This window comes from Equus quagga, chromosome 2, assembly GCF_021613505.1.
Source record: "Equus quagga isolate Etosha38 chromosome 2, UCLA_HA_Equagga_1.0, whole genome shotgun sequence".
Lineage (NCBI taxonomy): Eukaryota > Metazoa > Chordata > Mammalia > Perissodactyla > Equidae > Equus > Equus quagga.
In genome coordinates this window covers 140,527,436-140,549,680 of record NC_060268.1, presented here as the reverse complement: position 1 = coordinate 140,549,680, position 22,245 = coordinate 140,527,436, and the positions used below count along the sequence as shown (strand labels likewise).

The following is a 22,245-nucleotide window of genomic DNA, read 5'->3' as shown; positions in this document are numbered from 1 at the left end:
AAGGCCTGGAGACAAACGAAAATGAAAATAAAACATACCAATTCTTATGAGATGTAACAAAAGCGGTCATAAGAGGGAAATTCATAGCAATACAGGCCCATCTCAAGAAACAAGAAAAATCTCAAACGAGTAATTTTAACCTGCACCTAACAGAACTAGAATGAGAAGAACAAATACAGCACAAAGTCAGCAGAAGGAGGGAAATAACAAAAATCAGAGCAGAAATAAATGAAATAGAGACTAAAAAATTACTAGAAAGGATTAATGAAACTAAGTGTTGGTTCTCTGAGAAGATAAACAAAATTGACAAACCCTTAGCCAGACTCACCAAGAAAGAGAGAAGACTCAAAAAAATAAAATTAGAAATGAAAGAGGAGAAATTCAGATACTGTAGAAATACAAAAGATTACAAGAGAATACTATGAAAATTATAAGTCACAAATTGGACAACTTAGAAGAAACAGATAAATTCTTAGACTCATACAACTATCCAAAACTGAATCAAGAAGGAATAGAGAATCTGAATAGAACAATTACAAGTAAAGAAATTGACATGGTAATCAAAAACTTCCCAAAAACCAAAAGTCCAGGACAAGATGGCTTCTCTCCAGAATTATAACAAACATTCAAAGAAGATTCAATACCTATCCTTCTCAAACCATTCCAGAACATTGAAGAAGACAGGGGTCAGCCCCATGGCTCATTGGTTAAGTTCACATGCTCCACTTTGGTGGTCCAGGCTTTTGCTGGTTTGGATCCTGGGCATGGATATGCACTGCTCATCAAGCCATGCTGAGGTGGCATCCCACATAGCACAACCAGAGTACTCACAACTAGAATATGCTACTATATACCAAGGGGCTTTGGGGAGAAGAATAATAAAAAAAAAGTTTGGCAACAGATGTTACTTCAGGTGCCAATCTTTAAAAACAATAAGTAATTTTTTTTTAATAAAAAGAAGACAGAATGCTTCCTAACTCATTCTGTGCGACCAACATCACCCTGATACCAAACCAGACAAGGACAACACAAACAAGGAAAATTACAAGCCAATAACACTGATGAACATAGATGCAAAAATTCTCAACAAAATATTGGCTAATCGAATACAGCAATACATTAAAAGGACCATACACCACGATCAACTGGGATTTATACCAGGGATGCAGGGATGGCTCACCATAAACAAATCAATCAATGTTATATACCACATTAACAAAACGAGGAATAAGAATCACATGGTCATCTCAATAGATGCAGAGCAAGCACTGGAAAAGATCCAATATCCATTTATGATGAAAACTTTCAATAAAATGGATATAGAAGGAAAGTACCTCAACATAATAAAGACCATACATGACAAACCCACAGCCAACATTATGCTTAATGGTGAAAAACTGAATGCCATCTCTCTGAGAATGGGAACAAGACAAGGATTCCCACTCTCACCACTCTTATTCAACATAGTACTGTAGGATTTGGCCAGAGAAATTAGGCAAGAAAAAGTAATAAAAGGGGTCCAAATTGGAAAGGGAGAAGTGAAACTTTCACTATTTGCAGATGACATGATTCTTTTATGGAAAACTCTAAAGAATCCATAAGAAAACTAGTAGAAATAATCAACAATTACAGCAAACATGCAGGGTACAAAATCAACTTACAGAAATCAGTTCCATTTCTATACACTAACTAGCAGAAAGAAAAATGAAGAATAAAATCCCATTTATAGCCACAACAAAAAGAAAAAAATGTTTGGGAATAAACTTAATCAAAGAGGTGAATGACTTATACACTGAAAACTGTAAGACATATCAAAAGTAATTGAAAAAGATGAAGAAATGCAAAGATATTCCTTGGTTATGGGTTGGAAGAATCAACATAGTTAAAATGTCCATATTACCTAAAGCAATCTACAGATTCAATGCAATCCCAATCAGAAGTCCAATGATATTCTTCATGGAAACAGAATAAAGAATCATAAAATTTATACGGAACAACAATAGACTCCAAAGAGCCAAAGCAATCCTGAGAAAAAAGAACAAAGCCAGAGGCATCACAATCCCTGACTTCAAAATATACTATAAAGCTATAGTAATCAAAACAGCATGGTACTGGCACAAAAACAGACACACAGATCAATGGAACAGAATCGAAAGCCCAGAAATAAAATCACACATCTAAGGACAGTTAATCTCCAACAAAGGGGCCAAGAACATAGAATGGAGAAAGGAAAGTTTCTTCAATAAATGATGTTGGGACAATGGGACAGCCACATGCAAGAGAATGAAAGTAGACCATTAACTTGCACCATACATAAAAATTAACTCAAAATGGATTAAAGACTTGAATGTAATACCTGAAACCATAAAACTCCTGGAAGAAAATATAGGCAGTATACTACTCGACATTGGTCTTAGCAGCATCTTTTCAAATACCATGCCTACTTGGGCAAAGAAAACAGAAGAAAAAGTTAGCAAATGGGACTACATCAGAGTTAAAAACTTCTGCAAAACAAAGGAAACCAGGAACAAAATGAAAAGATAACCCACCAATTGGGAGAAAATACTTGCAAATCACTTATCTGACAAGCAGTTGATCTCTAAAATATGTAAGGAACTCATACAATTCAACAACAACCAAACAAACAACCTAATCAAAAAATGTGCAGAGGATATGAACAGACGTTATTCCAAAGAAGACATACAGATGGCCAACAGACACATGAAATGATGTTCAACATCACTAATTATTAGGGAACTGCAAATCAAAACTACAGTGAGATATCACCCTACACCGGTCAGAATGGCTATAATTACCAAGACAAGAAACAACAAATGCCAGAGAGGATGTGGAGAAAAGGGAACCCTCATGCATTGCTGGTGGGAGTGCAAACTGATGCAGCCACTATGGAAAATAGGATGGAGATTCCTCAAAAAATTAAGAATAGAATTACCATGCAATCCAGGTATTACACTGCTAGATTAGTTGTAATTTTATTTATCCAAAGAACTTGAAATCAATGATGCAAAGAGATTTATGCACCCTTATGTTCATTGCAGCATTATTCTTAATAGTCAAGATGTGGAAGCAACCCACATGCCCTTCTATGGATGGATGGATAAAGAAAATGTGGTATGTATATATATATATATATATACACACACACACAATGGAACACTACTGAGCTAAAATAAAGGAGAAAATTATCCCATTTGTGACAACATGAATGGAACTTAAGGGTATGATGTTAAGCGAAATAAGCGAGACAGAGAAGGCCAAATACTGCATGATTTCACTCATATGTGGAAGATAACAAATACATAGATAAAGAGAGCAGATTAGTGGTTATTAGAGGGGGAGGGAGTTTGGGGGTGGGTGAAAGGGGTAAAAGGGTGCACATGCATGGTGATGGACAAACGTTAGACTACTAGCGATGAGCATAATGAAGTCTATTCAGAAATTTATAAATAATAATGTACACCCTAAATTGCACAACGTTATAAATCATTATGATCTCAATAAAATTACTGGAAAAAAAATTTCCAAAAAGAAAATAATTTATCATTAAACCAGTAAATTATTGCAATCAGCTATAGGTGCTTTTGAAAAAAAAGGAAAAGAATATAAAATGACAGTGGTCTAAAATAGATAAATATTCTATAATTGTTCTCCTAACATGTTACATTATAAAATTCATAGGACTTGGATATGAATGTCTCTAATTAAGACCAGTAAAGGATGTCTGTGAGTAATGCAGCTGGGGGGAACTCCTGCAGCTTGCCATTTGTGCCGTTATCCAGATGACTTTCATAAAAGTAAGACTTAAGATAAATTCTAAGATAACAACTGTTCTTATTCGATTTTATACCTTCTTAGTCACCCAGTCAAAACTGTAAACTGGGGTATAAAGAAAGTTGCTGTGATAAAAGGACATAGTGAGTGGGGAGCAGTGGTGGGGATGAGGCCCCATCAGGATGACTTTTTTCCCCTACTTTGAGCCCAACAGTCCCATTCCTATTCTCCGCTGCTACCACATTTCACATCTGCCACCACTACTCAGTCAGCTGAATTATGGGCCTCCCCAAGTGCACAAAGACACCTATGCTGGTGGGAGAGTCCTAGGTACTCCCCACTACCACAAAACTCATAAAGACTCTGAACTTTAGATGTGAAATAGATTAGGAGTCATCTACTCCACACCATGCTGTAAAGTGGATCATAAATCCTCAGCGATGTAGTGAGACGATTCAGGTTCACTAAGGTGAATATCTGCCATTTGGATTTCATAAAGTGGAAATTTGGGAGTAGGCATGTTTAGATGCACTCCTTAGTTTTCCCAAGGTCCTGCACAATTACTGGTTATAACCCTACCCCCCCTCCTTCTCCCCTCCCACACTCTTCTGTGCACTCAAGACTGCAATGCAAATAAGTGAGATTAAAGTTGCTTTAGAGAGCTGCTTAAATCTACTCAAGTTTTTCAACCTTTCAGAAATAAGACATTCGATGACTTTGGTAACTTAACTGTTATTAATAACTAAACAGGTTATGCTGCCTGAGAACAATAGTACTGGGACATTGCCAGGAAACTGTGCTCACTTTCTTTTAATGTTTTTACAGCTCTGTAAGCACATTGCTACAAACTCATCTCTCCACCAATGCTTACTGCTTGTAAGAGCAGCTGCCTGTTAGTATTCCACCCAAGTCTGTCCTGGAGCCAACACCTATTTGTACTCTCCAACTTTTTCATGGATTATCGCCATCTTTATCCTGCTTTTCCAAGGTTACCACGCCTTCATTCTGACCACTCTTTTCTCTCCTTGTTCAGAAATCTGACAAGCTTCCAGAATGTCAGAAGCAAAATACAGTGGTTCTCTCAGACACAGATGGTCCCTTGCTTTCCTATTCTTCTTTCAAGGAGTTAAAAAAAATGTTTTTGTTAATGAACACAGAAAATAAACTCAAATTATATATAAAGAAAGTTTGATGTTCTATCAACAAACATATGCAGATATTTAAATTATAACAAAGCTGTAATACAGGGGCAAAGAAAAAAAAATATCACTAACATCTCTATCCAGAACTCTGCCCGTGCTGTTCAGGAAAAGCATCTGTTTAACAGGATCCAGCAACACCCAGTAATCCACGTTGTCCTTTAAAGAGAGTTCTATGGTTGGGTCTGGTCCTCCAGCAGTCCCTTTGATCAGCATGTTATCCACCAGAATCGTACCTGCAAACCAAAGAATGTTATTTGAAAATATATTCTACTTGAATGCATCCTTTACAAAGACCATATGCTTAAACCCCGGCTGACTTGCAAATCTGTTCTTAAAGCAGAGAGTATTCAACTTTATATCTGGCATAATATAGAAAATGGCCTGTTTGAAAAAGGCATAAATACCTTTATTATGCTATTTATAAATGATAATTTGGGGAGATGAAGGTGGGAGGCAGAGAGTCAAACACTTGGTGAGTTTCATCATCTATTTCTTGTTTCCCTTTATCAACATGAATCTGTTCCTCTCTCTGTGCATCACTTCTCATAGGAGTTATCACTGAATTCTATCCTGAACAAAAGGAAATGCTTGTAATAACAGAGGCTGATACTTCAATTCACCCAGCAAGACTTCTGATATGAAAGCAGATATCTCGGAAAAAAAGAGAAAGGAAGAAAAAAGAAGAGATACAGAAGCAGCCGAGTCTCCCATGGTGAGAAGTGTTTCCTTTTCTTTTATCTTTGTGCAAATCCATAAAACATAAATCTTAATGTGAAAGACAAAACTCGTGTGCAGACACACAATAGAAGCCATTCTTTAAGACAAGTCTGCGGTACTCGACTAGAATAACACGCTATTCCGATGTAACATTTCAATGCTTGCTTTTTTTATTTATTTTTTCAGCAGGCTGAATTGTAGACATTTGTTGAGTAAGAGTTGAAAGAGAATACATCTTTAATCTTTCCTACTGTTAAAGATTCCATGAACTTTTGCAAGTTGAATGCAAACGCATCTGATACAATTCAAATCCCATTTTTCCCCCATACATCACTGCTCGCTTTGCCAACAATAATGCACTATAGCTTAGGGCAATCATTTTCAGCTGATCTATTTTATTAAACTTATGGCACATAGAAGAGCTGTGGCTATGCAAACAAAAATGTACCCTCCTGAGGACATTAGAATAAATGGAATATATTTAAAGGACTCATTGCGCTAAGATAGCATATAAGAATATATAGATAATCCATAAATATGAATCTAGCCTGAAGAATAATAATGTAAAGTGTATTTTCTCATTTTCTTAAGGCATGGAGTTCGATAAATGTTATATCATTGTGTAATTACAAATAAAAGGGGGGGGTCTCTTTGGAAGATTTTTTCAGCACAATAATAATAATAATAAGGAAATAATATTTATTTATCATATTATTACTAATGAGCTTTATCTGCCTAGAGAATCTTGGAAAGATTCTTTTGTAACAATAAATCTAAATAATGTTTATACACAAACATTCTCCTACAAATGTACTTTTCTAAATGGTAGATTTTCTTCTACTTTTTCACATAGTGCATATATATGTAAATATTGAGTGAAACTGACCTATTTTTTAGTGAAATGGTAAATAGTTAACCTACAGATAATACGTCTAAAGTACAGTTCAGACAATGATGGCATTTTCTGACCTACTAATATTTTCAAGGCCCAAGTACACACATGTTTACAATTACTTCACATACTAACCTTTGAAAAATTGTTTTGTCTGTATTTCAATACGTAATTAAGAAAATAAATGGGATTCTATTTTCTGATCAAGAAAAAAATAAAGAAATGTGCAAGGATAGGTCAACTAACATTAACATTTATGCCTTGACTCATGTTGTATAACAGCAGGTCTTTCTATAGTATATGTACACACCACACAGGCACATGAAGGGAAGTGGCCATGAGCTCTCCTTTATGATATAAATGGATTATAATCAGAGAAAGTCGTAACAGTTATTTTAACCACTATTAAAGCAGTGAAACTAAAACACTGTCTGGATTTACATTTTATTTAATGATTTGTTTCATTTTCATGGAGAAGATCTGAATACGTTTTCTTGCTCTCTCCTCACCCCTGTGTTCTTCAGTCACTGAAACTCAGCAGTGTTTCTAGCATTAGTGTGCTGAGAAAGAAAGAACTTTGCTTTTCTTTCAGCAGAATACTCCATTCACATTGCCAAATCTCTCTCCAGATTTTCATATGACATGTTACTTTAGACCATAAGTTTGGAGGAGAGAGAGAAGAGAGCACAGCTAAGAGACATATGATGTAAAGGGTAACATTTTTCAAAAAAAAAAACTTTTTTAACATAGGTGTTCACTCTGGCTTGCTTCGACAACCCTGTCCTCCACCCTTCTCCCAGAATAATAATTGACTTCCAAGCTGAGGCTAACTTTGAGCCAGGCGCACTTCTCTGCTCTCTACCCCAGCAGTGGGGACTGTATTTTCCCACAAGTTCAAGGATTTCCAGATCTGGGCAGCTGGTGTTCTGAGACAATGCCGGTAAGCAGCTGTCCAGCAGAATGTCTGGGCATACTGGGACAGTGTGATTCCTTTGCTTCCTGTCTTCTTATGAACGCTTCCCTTTTCTCCAGTAAAACCTCTTGTTTAATCGCTTCCATGTGATGTTTAAAATCCATTCCCATTCCGGACTCCATTTTAAAAGTAAAGACACAGATACATATAAAATAAAAGGATTGGATACACTACGCAACACTAATAAGAAAGCCAGATGGCTCTGTTATTGCCAGAGAGTATACCAGAACAAGGACTATTATTAGAGGTTAAGAGACATGTTTCATGAAAATAAAGGGGTCAGTTCATCAATAAGTGTTAACCCTGAGGAGACCTGTCTTGAAGAATCGGTGGTACCCAAGATGGGATTTCCCTTGCATGAAAATTTCCTTTCATCATGATAAAAAATGCTGTAATCAGGAAAAGGAATCAAACTTAGTTTGATCCTCATATGGTAGAAATTAAAGAGAGCTGGTCCTAGAATTTACAGACTTAGACTCCAATGCTGTATCCACCATTTACCAGCTGCATGAAAATGGACAGATTACTTAGCGTCACTCGCCCTCAATTTCTCTGTTCTACAAAATCAGTACCACAATAGAACAGGGATTTCTACTACAACACCATACGTGTGTACCTAAAAAACAGTTTGCGTTCTTGTATCCAGAGCACTAACAAACATAAAAACAATCACAATCACAAAAAAATACTAGCACAGTTAAATATTTAATGATATTTGCACCAAGCATCACACTCAGTCAAGCTTTTACAGCCTTAAATATTGCAGTTTGTGCTTCTTCCTTCAAGCAAAAGTATTGAGGGTCATTTGCTTCTAAATAGAAAGCTTTTTCATCAACATTGAAAATTTGGTTCCGTATTTAGTGTTTCTCGTGAATCTATTGTTTTAATTCAGAGACATAACTTTGCAGCTCCTTCATCTGTACACACAGCTTCTCCAGATTAGCATGCTCTCAATCATAGCCACTAATGTAGACTCTACTTGCACTAAATAAAGGCGCTATAGATTTTTCAGCTTTTTTCTTAAAATCTTCTCACATAGCTAAGTCTTTTCTTTTTAGTTATGAGAAAAACTTGTCCAGAATATTTCAAAACGTAAATATACTATAAAATAACTTATGAATCAACACAATTCCCTCATTATATCAACTTCATTCCCCTACTTACCAATGTATATAAGGTAATTTGCATAAAAGAGGGGCCTGTTGGGTTACTCTGATGACTAAATGAGATGACACGTGGGTAGTCCTGACTGCAGGCTCTGGTGCAGAATAAGGACTTGAAAATGCGAATTATGGCTACTGTTGTTGATGTTATTAACTCCATTTTGGAAGGGAAAGTGTTTGAAGCTAAAGCAAAATGACTTATTTTATGTCCCAGAAGTCATGACAAACCAAGTCTACTTACTGTTGGGGTCACAAAGCGAGATTGATTATGTTTGGTCAATGCATAGTTAAGGCAAGCACTCTGGAAGAATTACATGGGCTCGAAAGACTTGAATCCAAAATAATCATTCTAGGAAGTTAGAAGGTAGGGAGAGAATGCTTGCTCTAGATAAATTGTAAAGAGAAGCCCTTGTCTCCAATGGCGAGGTTTACCTACACTGCATTCCAACTGACAGGCAATCCATCCAGGCCCCATATCACTAGGGAGCGAGGCCCACTCTTTCCATTTACTACCTCAGACAACTTTGATTTTTCTCATAGAAACTCAAATTAAATTTGATGTCAAGAAAAATATCTTATTCAACAAATTCATACGAGTAGAGATCTTTAGACTGAACACTTTTTACTCATCTCCAGCACATGTTTAGTTCTACTGGGAACTGAACACACACATACACATATACAAATACATATATGTAACTTATATGAACTAAATTTATATATGGTATAAATCATAATTGAATATTTAACGTTTTCCTGCAAAACTTATTTGCTTCTTTAAATAGGCAGTTATAACACAAATGGATTACTCTCTAAAAGTGCTGTGGAGGGGCCGGCCTGGTGGCCTAGTGGTTAGGTTCGGGTGCTCTGCTTCGGTGGCCTTGGGTTCACAGATTCGGACTCTAGGCATGGACCTACACCACTCATCAAGCCATACTGTGGTGGCGTCCCACCTACAAAATGGAGGAAGATTGGCACAGATGTTAGCTCAGGGCCAATCTTCCACACCAAAATATATAAATAAATAAAAATAAAAATTCTGTGGAGGTGGCAGTGGAGGGGGGGGCGGTGGTCCATTGCTTTTCTAATTAACCTAATTCAATGAAGCTGGAACAGTAAGTTCTACAGGGAGAGAGAGTAATTGACTGTTTGGGTTCATTCCAAACATTAAAATAAATAAAATCATTCTCTGCACAGAATCCTATACTTGTTGCTATAAAACAATTAATTACTGAAAGGTGTATAACCAATGCGAATTGCATAAAATCTCCTGCAACAATCTTTCCCCAGTATAGGCCAACTGGAAGAACGTTCAGCTACGTTATGTAGCCAGAAGCATCCATTGCTTTCTCTTTGCATGTTATTCCTTGTAAACAAATCATAAACAAAGCTGCCAAATGTACACTATTTGCTTAAAACAATAAAAATAAAAGTGAAAATGTAGCTGATATGTAGCAGTTAAACAAGCATGACCGTTATATGGTTTTTATTGAGTAAAATCTAGATTCCAAGAATAACAGACCAACCAAAACTCTTCTCATGCTTAATTCCTCTTCTTTATTGAAACTTTCTAGGGCTTTCCTGGAAATAGTCTCTTTATTTTGATATTTCACATTTCTTGGTTTACAATTATATAATTTCAGCTAAGCATATGTTCATAATGTATCTAGATAACTACTTGGTAAACTTTTATAGGGCAGGAAATACATGTGTATCCAGCAACTTTCTAAAGAAAATACAAATTTTATTTCGGCTTTGTTTGAATGTTAGGGATATATTAACCACACGCAATATTTGCTAAAGATGGAAAATTATACCGATCAAGTCAACAGTGGGAAAACAGAAACTTACAAAAATTAAAACCATGCTGCTTTGGAAAACTATTTTGATCTTTACAATTTATACTTTATTTAACTCAAAAGAACAAACTACTACAAAATGGGCAGCTTTGTTCAAGTGTACTTCACTCACATTACTTAAGTAACAATATCTTTTATTATCTTGTGATTTTTACTTTATGTTGTATGATAGGTGATATATCAAGCATGGCGTAGACATCCAAGTATAAAACGCCAGGAAGAAAAGGTCTTTTCCTGCTATTCTTAACTTTTTTTTAGAAATTGATATAAATACCTTGACATTTAGAAAAGTGCTAGTATTTGTAGTCTGTTGTGAATAAAGTATTAAGTAAATGCATGTATATTATGCTTTTTGGTATTGAAATGATGCTTATTGTGTTTATATGTCACTTATCAACTAAAAATAGAATCACAGAATTTAGAACTAGAAGAGAACCTACCATCCCGTCATAGTATTTGTATGAGGAAAATGAAGTCAGATGTCTGGTGTCTCCGCCTCTTGCTGTCCCAAGCATTGAAATTACCTGACCAAGGTGGTATAGCTAAAAAAAGCATATCCAAGACCAAAGCCCAGGTTTCCTACTTCACACTTGAGATCTCCCTTCCCTATATCTTGCTATCACCTTGGAAATAGGCAAACAATTTTGAAAAATATGAAATGCTGAAGACCTTGTTTGTTTTGTTTTGAGTTGATGGGAAACACATGCAAAGATCCTGTAGATGTATAAATTCATTATTTGGAATTCCATATCCTATAATTTTCTTGCAAAGATTTACAGTGTTAAAGTGGAAACAATTTGAATTAAGATATATGGAGAAGTGTACAATGGAATCATCAGTGACTTGCCCCTAGAACTAATTTTCCCAAATTACAGATATGGATACAGATATAGTCTCTGACCTTATAGCTTACCACTGATAAAAGAGAATAGATAGTTGGCATTAAGGATAGCCCAACAAAACTTCAGGTCAGACTGGGAGTATCAGTTTAACAAGTGAAACACCGACAGAGAGTCCTTTGGAACAACTATGGTACCTTCCTTCTACTGTGGCAGAGGGAAGCATCCTGGACACAGAAGCTGGATCCTGAGCTCAGGGAAGCTGTAAAAGCTCCATGGTGGACAGATTCTTAAGGTGCCGCCATGATGCCTGCCTCCTGGTTTTGTGCCTCATGTGAGTGCCTTCCCTTCAGTGTGGGTGGGACCTGTTACTTGCTTCCAGCCAAAAGAATATGGCAAAGGTGATGAGAAGTCATATTTACATGTACATTATATGATTACATCACATAAGATTCTAGTGACTATTTTGTTGAAGTTCTTTCTCTCTCTTTCCCTTGATGGCTTTGATAAAGCAATTAGCCATGTTAGGAGATGCACGTGACAAGGAGCTGTGATGGCCTTTAAGAGCTGAGGGTAGCCTCAGCCGACAGCTGCCCAGGTATAGAAGACTTCAGTCCTACAACCACAAGGAAGGGGATTTTGCCAACAGCCTGAATGAGCATGCAAGCAGATTCCTCCCTACTCAAGTCTCAGCTGAGACTGTAATCCTGACGATTCCTTGACCACAGTGCTGGGAGACTGAGTAGAGCACCTAGAGATGCTGTGCCTAAACTTCTGGCGCAAAGAAATTGTGAAAGAATGTGTGTTGTTGTAAAACACTATTCGTTTTAATATTGTTATGCAGCAACAGATAACTAATACAGCTCTAAAGCCAAAATATTCGTGTTCAAAATCTTGACCCCACTACTTACTGACTCTGTGATCTTAGGCAAGTTCCCTAGATTTCTGTGGTCAGCAATATGTGTTATTATGAAGAATAACCTAAGTAATGCATGTAAGTAAAGGCACATAGTTACTTAATAAGTAATACTTTTCACCCCACTGCCACTGGAAGTTTATATAGATTCAAACATATAAGGGGTTATTTATTCTATTTCATTAAATTGGGAACATTAGTCACAATATTTAAAAATGTAATATCACTTTATTTTTTACAATTGAGCTAAAACAAGCAGAGAACATATATTAAAACCAACAGAAAAATATCATGCATATGCACAACAGAAAATAAAAGGGGGGAGAGTAACCATTTATTCACAGTTATCACTGAGAATTTGTCATGAAGCAAAAAGCCATTTCTTCCTGGCAAAAATAAAAGTGAACAAGATAACAAGCAAGGGAGGTCATATTACCGAGGTCAAAATGTTTATGAACATTTGCTTCCTATGTCAGATGGGCTAAATGATGAAATGTAGACTTTAACTGATTACAATGTATCCAATTCTCAGGCATATGAAAACGATAAAGGTTCATACTCTCAGAATACTACAAGATTTCATTATTTTCAAACCATCAAATTGATGCAGTTGAAATAAAGAAACAGATCGTACCATATATTTTTAAAAATGATTATAGAAATATACTTTAAAAACAAGGCAGGTTCCCCCTTTCCTCCCACCACTGGAAAGATTATAGACTCTGATCAGGTAGTTGCTGCTCACAAAATATCTCACTGGTTGAAATGAGAGAAATAAAAATCATTGAAGATACTGTTTTAAAACACGTAGGAGGAACTGAGTAATTCGAAAAGATGAAAACCAAAAAGTTCTTGAAGAGACTCAACCTGTCAACCTGTCAACCTGTGGCTCCATTATAATCAATTAGAAACCCTGAATCCTGGAGAGTTCTTCAACTCTAACTATAAATCAAATCACTAGCAAGATAAGGATCCCAATTTTTTACCAAAACTTCAGCTGAGAATGTGAATTTGTTTTTTTTTTTTAAGTGAACTGGCAGCTATAGGAAGTTTTCATTGTTGTTAGATGTTATTTAAAATAGAGATTAGACTAAGCTTTTAAATAGTGTTTCAATGTTTTAAAGAATTCAATTCAGTACATTTATAAGTGTGATTGATTAGATTAAAAGAGTTACTTAACCATATAGGTAAAAAAGTCTGTTGGCTATGTTTGTCTATTCCTTTAGATGTTTGAAGAGTTTATATCAAACCTATAAATGTAATTTAAAATGTCACAGGAGTCCAATTACTAAAGACTGCACATAAAATTAATAGTGTAGAGGAATTAAGTTTACTAAACTTATGAACTAATAGAACATTAATCAAAAAATAAATCAAGGTGTTTTCTCTTTTTATTTTACCAGTTTCCTACATTTATTACAGAAATAATATGATTTATAAGTTAAATTTACAGTCAAATATGATTTTGATTTTAAGTGTACCACTTAAATAAATTTTAGTTTAAAACCAAGCAATTTTTCATGCACAACACTCAACGTGTTAAAAAATAAATAAACAAAAGCACCTCATTTAATGAAAGGCCACAGAAAAAGTTACAAAAGAGAAAGGAGATGGTAAAAAGAAATGGGAGAAAAATTAATGGTAATAATGAAACAATGAACATATCTTCCAACAGCTTCACTTATTTTTTTACATTTTCTGAGTTTCCAGTTGATTCAAAAGGGATTTACTATATTCTAAGCAGCAAGGTAGATTTCATTGTCTTCTGTCATTTCTAACTTCAGATTTAGTTTGCAATAAGTTTTTAAAATATTACACTGTGTGTAGACCAATTCTTACAATAGCAATGCGGCTTTCCAATACCTCTGGGAGAATTCTGAGTGGTCATAACTAGAGTTAAATCTGTTTTCTCACCTCTAAAATTATTCAAAGAAACATGCCATAAACAATAAGGCAAAGTTCTTTAAAGAGAAATTGGAGTAAAAAATAAAACATGAGGATCTTATGACTCTACTAGGTAACAATTAGAAAGATATCACAGAAAAATATTTTGTTTCAACAGGTAATTTGCCCCTGGAAGCAATTAATTAAATGGAGGGCATATTAGCACTTTATGTGAGCAAGCAGTTTACTTTTGTATATAAAAGCAGACGTGTATTAAGACAATAAATTCTGTCATTTTTTTAATCAAAATGTCTCTGCACCAGAAAAGTAAATAAGCTTCAATTTGATTATTAAAGAGCCACAAATGCACTCAAATGTTAAGTTTTCTAAAAAAGATTACTTCTTTAAAGTATTTTCCTTGACATTATATTAAATAACAGATTGAAAAAAAAAAACTCTAACAGGTATAGGAAGATAGACCCATCATATGAAAAGCTGATTCAGCTAAGCAAATTTAATTTATATGCTTTACGACTACTAATGAAATAAATTTTCTAACTCTTATCCCTTTTCCATACTATAGGTAGTTTTCATTTTTAAAAAATCAAATAAATCAAACTAAATCAAGCAAGCTTCTCTCAGATATTTTTAAAAGTTTTTTTTTTTTTTTATTCTGGTTAGTCTCTACGATGAACGTCAAGGAAAAGCATTTTACGTACTGAAGAAGCTATTTTAAAGCTCCAGAATCTGTATTATCCTATCACTTTCTTATTTAAGTGAGTTTTTCAACTTGAATTGAGCCTATCTTAAGCAGAGATCCACTTGAAAGTGTCCACTTTCTACATTTGGCTTATTAGCACTATAAATAAAATTAAAAGCTGTATAAGCTGACCTAAGACTACAAAAAAACCCCTATAATTTTGCATTTGTATCTCTTAATAATCTAATATTAATTAATACCCAAGAAACTACTAATAGTCTTTCCTGCAAAGCTGTACTTCAATTAAAAGACAGAAGTGCTGAAGGCAGGTAATGCAAAATCCATACGGAACAATGTGTTGTCCTCTCCATGATAAAAGAGGATCTGTGTCACTGGACAGCCACCCTGGTTCCCCTGGGGAATGACACCATATTAGTGACTCAGATTTGGCCTGTGTTGCAGGCAGCCAGAGCAGCCTTAGTGAGAACACCTTGTTGAGCCAATTATTAATCCTATTCCTATTATTATGGCCACTTTGTACATAAAGTCATTTCTTTATTCCTATTGAGATCAGAAAACCAAATTCTCTTATAACATCTTCAGTGTCATCCCTAATCTACAGAGAACAGTACGTAGAGCTCTTCAAGGAAAATGGATACTCCCTTTATTAATACATTTGCTAAACCTTGTTGCCATGGATGTCCTCTGGGAACCCTTGAAGGGCTAGGATAAAGTGTGGCTTATCAGATTATTCATAAAAATAAATCCATTTCACTTTTCCATCACCCTGAGCCTTTATTCTCCTTCTCTAAAGTAGTGCTTCTCAATTTTAATATGCATACGAATCTTCTAGGGATCTTTGTTAGAATTACAAATTCTGGTTTAGCAGATATATTTAGTATTTATAATAGATGTATTCTTGTTGATGCTAAGGTTGCTTGCCTGCATAACCCACCTTAAGTAACTAAAGTTTATCACAATGACTCTCAAAGTGTGGTCCTCAGGCAGGGTATCAGCTTTATATGGGAACTTTTTTCCTTATTTGTGTCTCCACTCCAGACTACCAAATTACAAACTTGGAGGGTGGCATTTAGGAATATGTGTTTTAACAAGCCACCCATGTAATTCTGATGCTTGCTAATGTTAGAGAACTTCTGTTTTATAATATGCTGGGAAAGTTTAAATATTTCGGCCTTGTTACGTGTAAACTGCCATTGAGACCCAGCTTCAATTAGCCAATCTAGCAGGCTATTAACACCACTTTTCAGAGTGCCAGCCAACACATTACACCATGAATCCAAGGTGAGTGAATTCCTGAAAAAGAAGTCAGCCTAAGCAAGAATTATATTTCATTTTCCCTTGTCTAACATTGTTAGAATTCACTCTCATACATGCCCTCTGGCCCCTGTCAATAGAGTTTGACAATGTCTTACACCTATTTTGGTGTATAGGCTATGTTGTTTTGAAGCTGGTCTTATTTTTCTGTTTGAGCTGTCTGAAACTAACTTTTCTTATGAACCTAAAGGCAGCGAGTGATGCTAGGTGTGGCTCCTGAGAAGCATCATCATTAGCTTTTGAGACAACTATGCAAGGACAGTCAGTGTAAGGCTATTAAGTAGAAGAGGGCTGATTCCTTGGGGACTAGAGAAAGAGGGATGGTTTACCCTCGCTGACCAAAGAGCTTCATGGAATTTAGAGGTTCAATGTTCTGGGCCTCATCATTTTCCCATCTTGTGTCTCAACATCTCTCTTATTCCCATGCAGTGCCATATTGTTAGTTTAAGAGACCAGAAAGTGTTGAAAACTGAGGTGGCCTTGCATCTCTGAAAGACTTAAAATTACAAAAATGATATAAGCCTTCTTCAATGCTGCCATCGAGAATTTCTGGTTTTCCACATGTAGTTTTACTGTATTTCATAGCTGTTAATTTGACATTTTCCCTATGACTATTTTCTGGAGTTGTCCGGAGAAACCAAATGTAATCATAATTATTACTGTTGCCATGGTGATTAAACGATTCAGCCACTTCCTTGCCCAAACTCTACACCTGCACTTCATTTCATGCTACTACACATGCTAATTTGAATAACCGTCATGCCATGCTTGGCATGGATTAGCCATATGCCATTTGGCTCTCCCAACCCCCAGAAATGGGCATAATCCCTTACTTCTCAAATATATGCACAATCCAATCTGATAATCTCATTCTGAATTTCCTTTTTCTTGGGAACAATTCAAGTACCAATTACTGTATTAGTTGGTGTACAGGCAGGAAAAAGTTGCCACCTTCAAATGAGGCCAGTCTAATGTGGATTTAGTAAATGGATACATGATAGAGGTGTGGACAGGGTATAAGGAAACAAAAAAGGGTAATGTCATATACCGAAACAACAAGAAATCCAGAAGGTAAAACTTACCAGAAAAAAAAAAATACAGAATCCAAAAGGAGAACATAAGAGCCACATTTAGAGAAGAAGGCAGCAAGGTAGGGGTGCACCTATAGAGAAGCACCAAGGAAACACATATCTACCACTTACTCCTCTCTCCTTCCTTCTTCTCTTAACCTTGCCCATTGGTGGAAGCCAACAGAAAGCCAGAGGGCTCAGGAGCCTTCTGATGTAATCCATAGAGTACTATGCAGGTGGAAATTGGCTATGAAGGGCAAATGGTCTATCTCTGTGCACTGATCCACCTTATATGAAGGAAGTCTCTCCTGAATATATCTTATTGAGAAAGTCTAAGAGCAGTGAATTATGGAACATAAATTCATGTGAAAATAAGGAGAAATTCATGAAATAAAGTATGAGTGATTGGCTTTGGACAGTAAGGACCATATAATAAATATTAGGGATGATAAAGTTGTGGCATTTGACATTATTTAGTTATAGTTTCCTCTATGTGTCCATGTAAAATCAGCTCTAAGTTGTTTAATTTGCATTACATATGCTTTGTTTCCATTTCTCTCTATCCCCACTATCAGAAGCGCAAACACCTTTTTAACCTAGCTTAAGAAAAACAAATTTATTAGTTTCTATAAAGAACAAGGTTCTATTGTGAGCAAAAAAATGTTATACTTATAAGCTTAGATCCTATTGACAGACTTTATAGCATTATATAATCTACATTTTGCTCCATGTCATAAATATCAAATACCTCATTATATTCCTTTGAAAGAACATACAATACTCCATATAACAATGCTGCTATAAAACTTTTTAAAGTTAAGAAAGAATTCGTAGGCTACCATTAAAACAGTTTATTTGTTCTCCAGTGAATGTCATGGAGGATCCTCATTTGCTGAGTGTTAGGCCAACTCCAGAACAGGGTAATAGACTCAGAAGTCTGTAGGCTTAACTTTCTAAAGAATAAGTTAAGTATACTCTACTTTGGACCAAATTAGTTTGTCTGGACACGTGTGGGATACACTCCACCTTAGGAAATCCTTTCCCTCAGCCCTAAACCAATTCTTTTACAACTTTATTGTGTGGCCCCATAAAGGTCCCTTAATCTAAGAAAAACACATTCAAAACAGAACACCTATTACATGACATGGTTGTGTTAGTAATTGAAGAATTTTTTCTTCACAGAAAATCTCCTCAAAAAAAGATAATATTCCTTCTTCCACAGCTTCACCTTACATGCTTTTGAACATATTCTAGTCCAGCTTTCATCCCAATGTCCCATCGAAAGCTCTTGTCTAGGGTATTAATGGCCCCCATGTTGTTAAATTCAGTAATCAGTTATCAGTCTTCACCTCACTTTATCTGTGAGCAACATTTCACATAGTTAATCACTTTGTCCTCTGTATGCTTCTTTTCATTTATCTTTCAGAATACCATACTCTTCCGACTTACTTCAACATCATTATTTGCTCCCTCTTGGTCTCCCCTGCTTATTTATCCTTGTCTCCATTACTATATTCTTTGTGTATCTTCTTTCTTTTTGATTGTCTCATTCAATCCCATCTACACTCTTGACTCAGGACTCCCAAATTTAAATTTCCAGTCTAGACCTCTTTCCTGGACCAATAACACACATCCCAACTGTCTCCTCCACATCTCCACTCATATGTCTAATGAGCAAATCAAACTGAGATCTGATCAAAATGAGCTCTGGACCTTTCCACATACTTCTATGCCTAGTCCTCATGTTGTCTTTCTGAGATGAGTTAAAGAAAACTCCATCTTTCTAATTTTTCCAGGCAGAATTTTTATTAGTCATTTTTGACTCACTGTCCCTCATGTCCCATATGCAGTTTGTGAGAAAATACTATTATATACAGAACATATCCAGATTTGATCTTTTTTATTTACTATCTTTATGGTTACCAACTTGTTCTTGACCAACATTATCTCTTGCCCGGACTTAGCACCTTTGCCTTGTGTCCTTGACCCAGAACCACTTTCCTCAGAAAGATACAAGATTTGTTCCTTTACCACTTCTGGTTTTTTCTCCAATATCACTTTTCCAATGAAGCCTTCTCTAACCACTCTATTTATAATGACTTAACATATCACATACAAGATACTTATATTCCCCGCTCCTTCCAGGAAGTGTTTTCTCCTGGATTAAAACCTGTATGATCCATTACAAATTGTAGTTCTCTTAAGTAATGGATTTATTTTAAACTTATAGACATTTTGAAATTTCTGACTGGCAATGTTTCTCTTTTTTTACTGGCTATCAGAAAGCTTAGATCTAGAAGCATATCTCATCACTAACGGGTAAATATATTATCATAACCTGCATTTTGTTAGCCTCAAGTATTACTCCATTTTATTCCCATCTTTATTTCCTTCTTTCACCTCACTGAAATGCTGTTATATAATATTTTATACATTTGAAAATTATCCAGAAGAACAAGTATGATATAAATACACAAATATAATTAGGCGTGTGCATTGTTTCTTCTTGCTTTTTTGCTGTTCTCGTGGCTGTGGCACCAGATATGTAATTAACTTTTTCAAGAAAGCAAAATTATAATAAGCACAAAGCAATTAAAAGAGTGTCTCAAATACTGTTATGTGTCAAAGTCCTTATTTTTTCATCTGCTCTAAGAATTATTACTTAGTATAGCAAGAAAAATCTCGCATTTGTCCAGAGGTCTCTGTTAGAAATGTCCTCCTACTGTGAGCACCATTTGCACCAAGAATCAGTTACTAAAATGTATCATCTCTCTTTGTAACTTAGGTTACAATTAGGAAGAGAAATTCTTGCTCATGTATATCAGAAGACCTGTATTAGTGCCTGTGTGTGTGTGCAAGTGTGTATATAACAAAGAGAGAGCCAAGTATGGGAAAAAAAATTGTATTTGAGTTTTTAGAAAAATGAACATATGCACATATCCACTCACATGTGTTATTTGTTTTTGTTAGTGGAATGGATTTGCTTCCAACATCTAGCAACCTTGTGTACAACAGAGTGGAAGTCTGCCCGGTCTTTCTGCACCATCCTCTCACCTTACGGTGCTACATCAAACAATGCTCTGCTGCTACTCATAGGATTTTCATGGGCAGGTTTTCCGGAAGTGGACAGCCAGGCCCTTCTTCTTAGGCTGTCTTAGTGTGGAAGCTCTGCTGAAACTTGTCCACCACGGGTGACCCTGCTGGTATTTGAAATACTGGTGGCATGGCTTTCAGCATCACAGCAACAAGCAGCCATCATAGAATGACAACTGACAGAGGGGTGATATGATTCCCTGACCAGAAAACGAACCAGATATAGCGCCGAATCTTAACCACTAGACCACCAGGGCTGGCTGCACATGTATTATTAGAAACGTATTTACACGCAAACAGCTTTTTCTGCTTGGAAAGTCGAATTTAACAATAGGATACATTTAAGAATGAGTAATACTTCTCTCTCATCTCTTTACAGTTGTGCAGGAGTAGCCAATTCATACAGCTTGATCCAATATTCATGGATCATCTGGGCTTCTGGCACACGGTTAGCAATCAGAGAGCTCTGTCCTAGAATTATGCACTTGCATCCAAGAAAGAAAGCTCAGCTCCTTTTCATGTGGCTGCCATTTAAATATAAAGCTCAGGTTTCCTGCTTTTGAAGAAACTTGTTTTAGAGGAAAGGAAACAAAAGCTTCTATGCACAGCTGTGTGATACTACAGATGTAATAGTATTAAGTAGTGGAGATGAGAGAGGAGGTCCTAACAGCGTTCGAGACTGTAGTTTGTGATGTTCATTGTCGGGCCTAGATTATTCCATGTAATAGTTCTGTATCCTTCCAGCAGACTCTCATTGTAACTTAGGCCTACTCATGTTTATATACTTCCAAGGAAATATTCTAATATTTACAAAATAATTACAAAAATACTACTTTTGGCAATGTGCATTAAGCTAGAGGTTTTCTGTTTGTAAGTATATTCAGCTAATTTTATTGGAAAGTTCATTTATATAATGCTATATGTCCACTAGTAATTAGATGAGGGAAAAATTATTAAGATAAATGAAATACATACTAAGCCACATTGTCGTTTCTTTATTAGCTTTATTTACAGGAGGAACACACGGGATTCAGGAAGTAGTAAGTAAAAGATGCTACTCAAGACTATTCACATTATACATAATTTATGTTCCTTACCCTCAAGCTAAGCATATTTGGCTTAAGCAATAATTCTCATATAGCAAAGTACTAGAAGACCATGTAACAGATGTTGGGAATTAATTGTACGTGGTTAAGTGTTTCTCTCTCATTTGCTTTGGAGATATTCAATGATAATCACTCCGCTATTACTCTTAAATTCTACATATTTTTCTCATTTCCTGTCTCCTCAACATTTGAGGCATGAATGAATGTCATTGTTGTCATTGCAGTCTCAGAGTTCATCACTGGAACGCTGGACCCTGTGGCTTTTATCACACCCCATTCCATCTTTTAAACCTTGTCTGCTTTACCTTCAGGCTAAGAAACTCATCCAATAATGGAAAACTCTAATGTTAACAGTACTAAATTCATCTATCTAAGCCTTAAACCTCTACATGGACATGAAATGTTTTAAGTATACCACATTATAAGGATACACATATCACAAGTGACAAATATAGAAACACACAGACACAAACACACACACACACACACACGTGAGCAGAGAGAGAGAATGAATGCTGAGAAATGAAGAAACCTAAACAAACTTCTTTTCAAACAAAGAAGTATGAGATGTGAATGTCAGCATGGATAGCAATGTGACCGAGAAGGACATGCAAAGACACGAATGGAGTTCTCACTTCCTCAACATAATAGTGAATATTCATAGATATGTTGCTAATCTCACTGTTACTTTAAAAGTTTTGACA

The 22,245-nt window shown here is 35.8% G+C and overlaps 1 protein-coding gene across 1 annotated transcript in view; it reads right to left on the bottom strand.

Moving 5' to 3' along the window:
• The window catches only part of PCDH15 (protocadherin related 15), an 874,042-nt gene that overhangs the window by 485,227 nt on the left and 366,570 nt on the right, over nt 1-22,245 (bottom strand). The window contains exon 5 of the mRNA XM_046654051.1: nt 5,067-5,227. Within this exon, the coding sequence (XP_046510007.1) occupies nt 5,067-5,227 (161 nt within the window). The remainder of the gene's footprint in view (nt 1-5,066; nt 5,228-22,245) is intronic.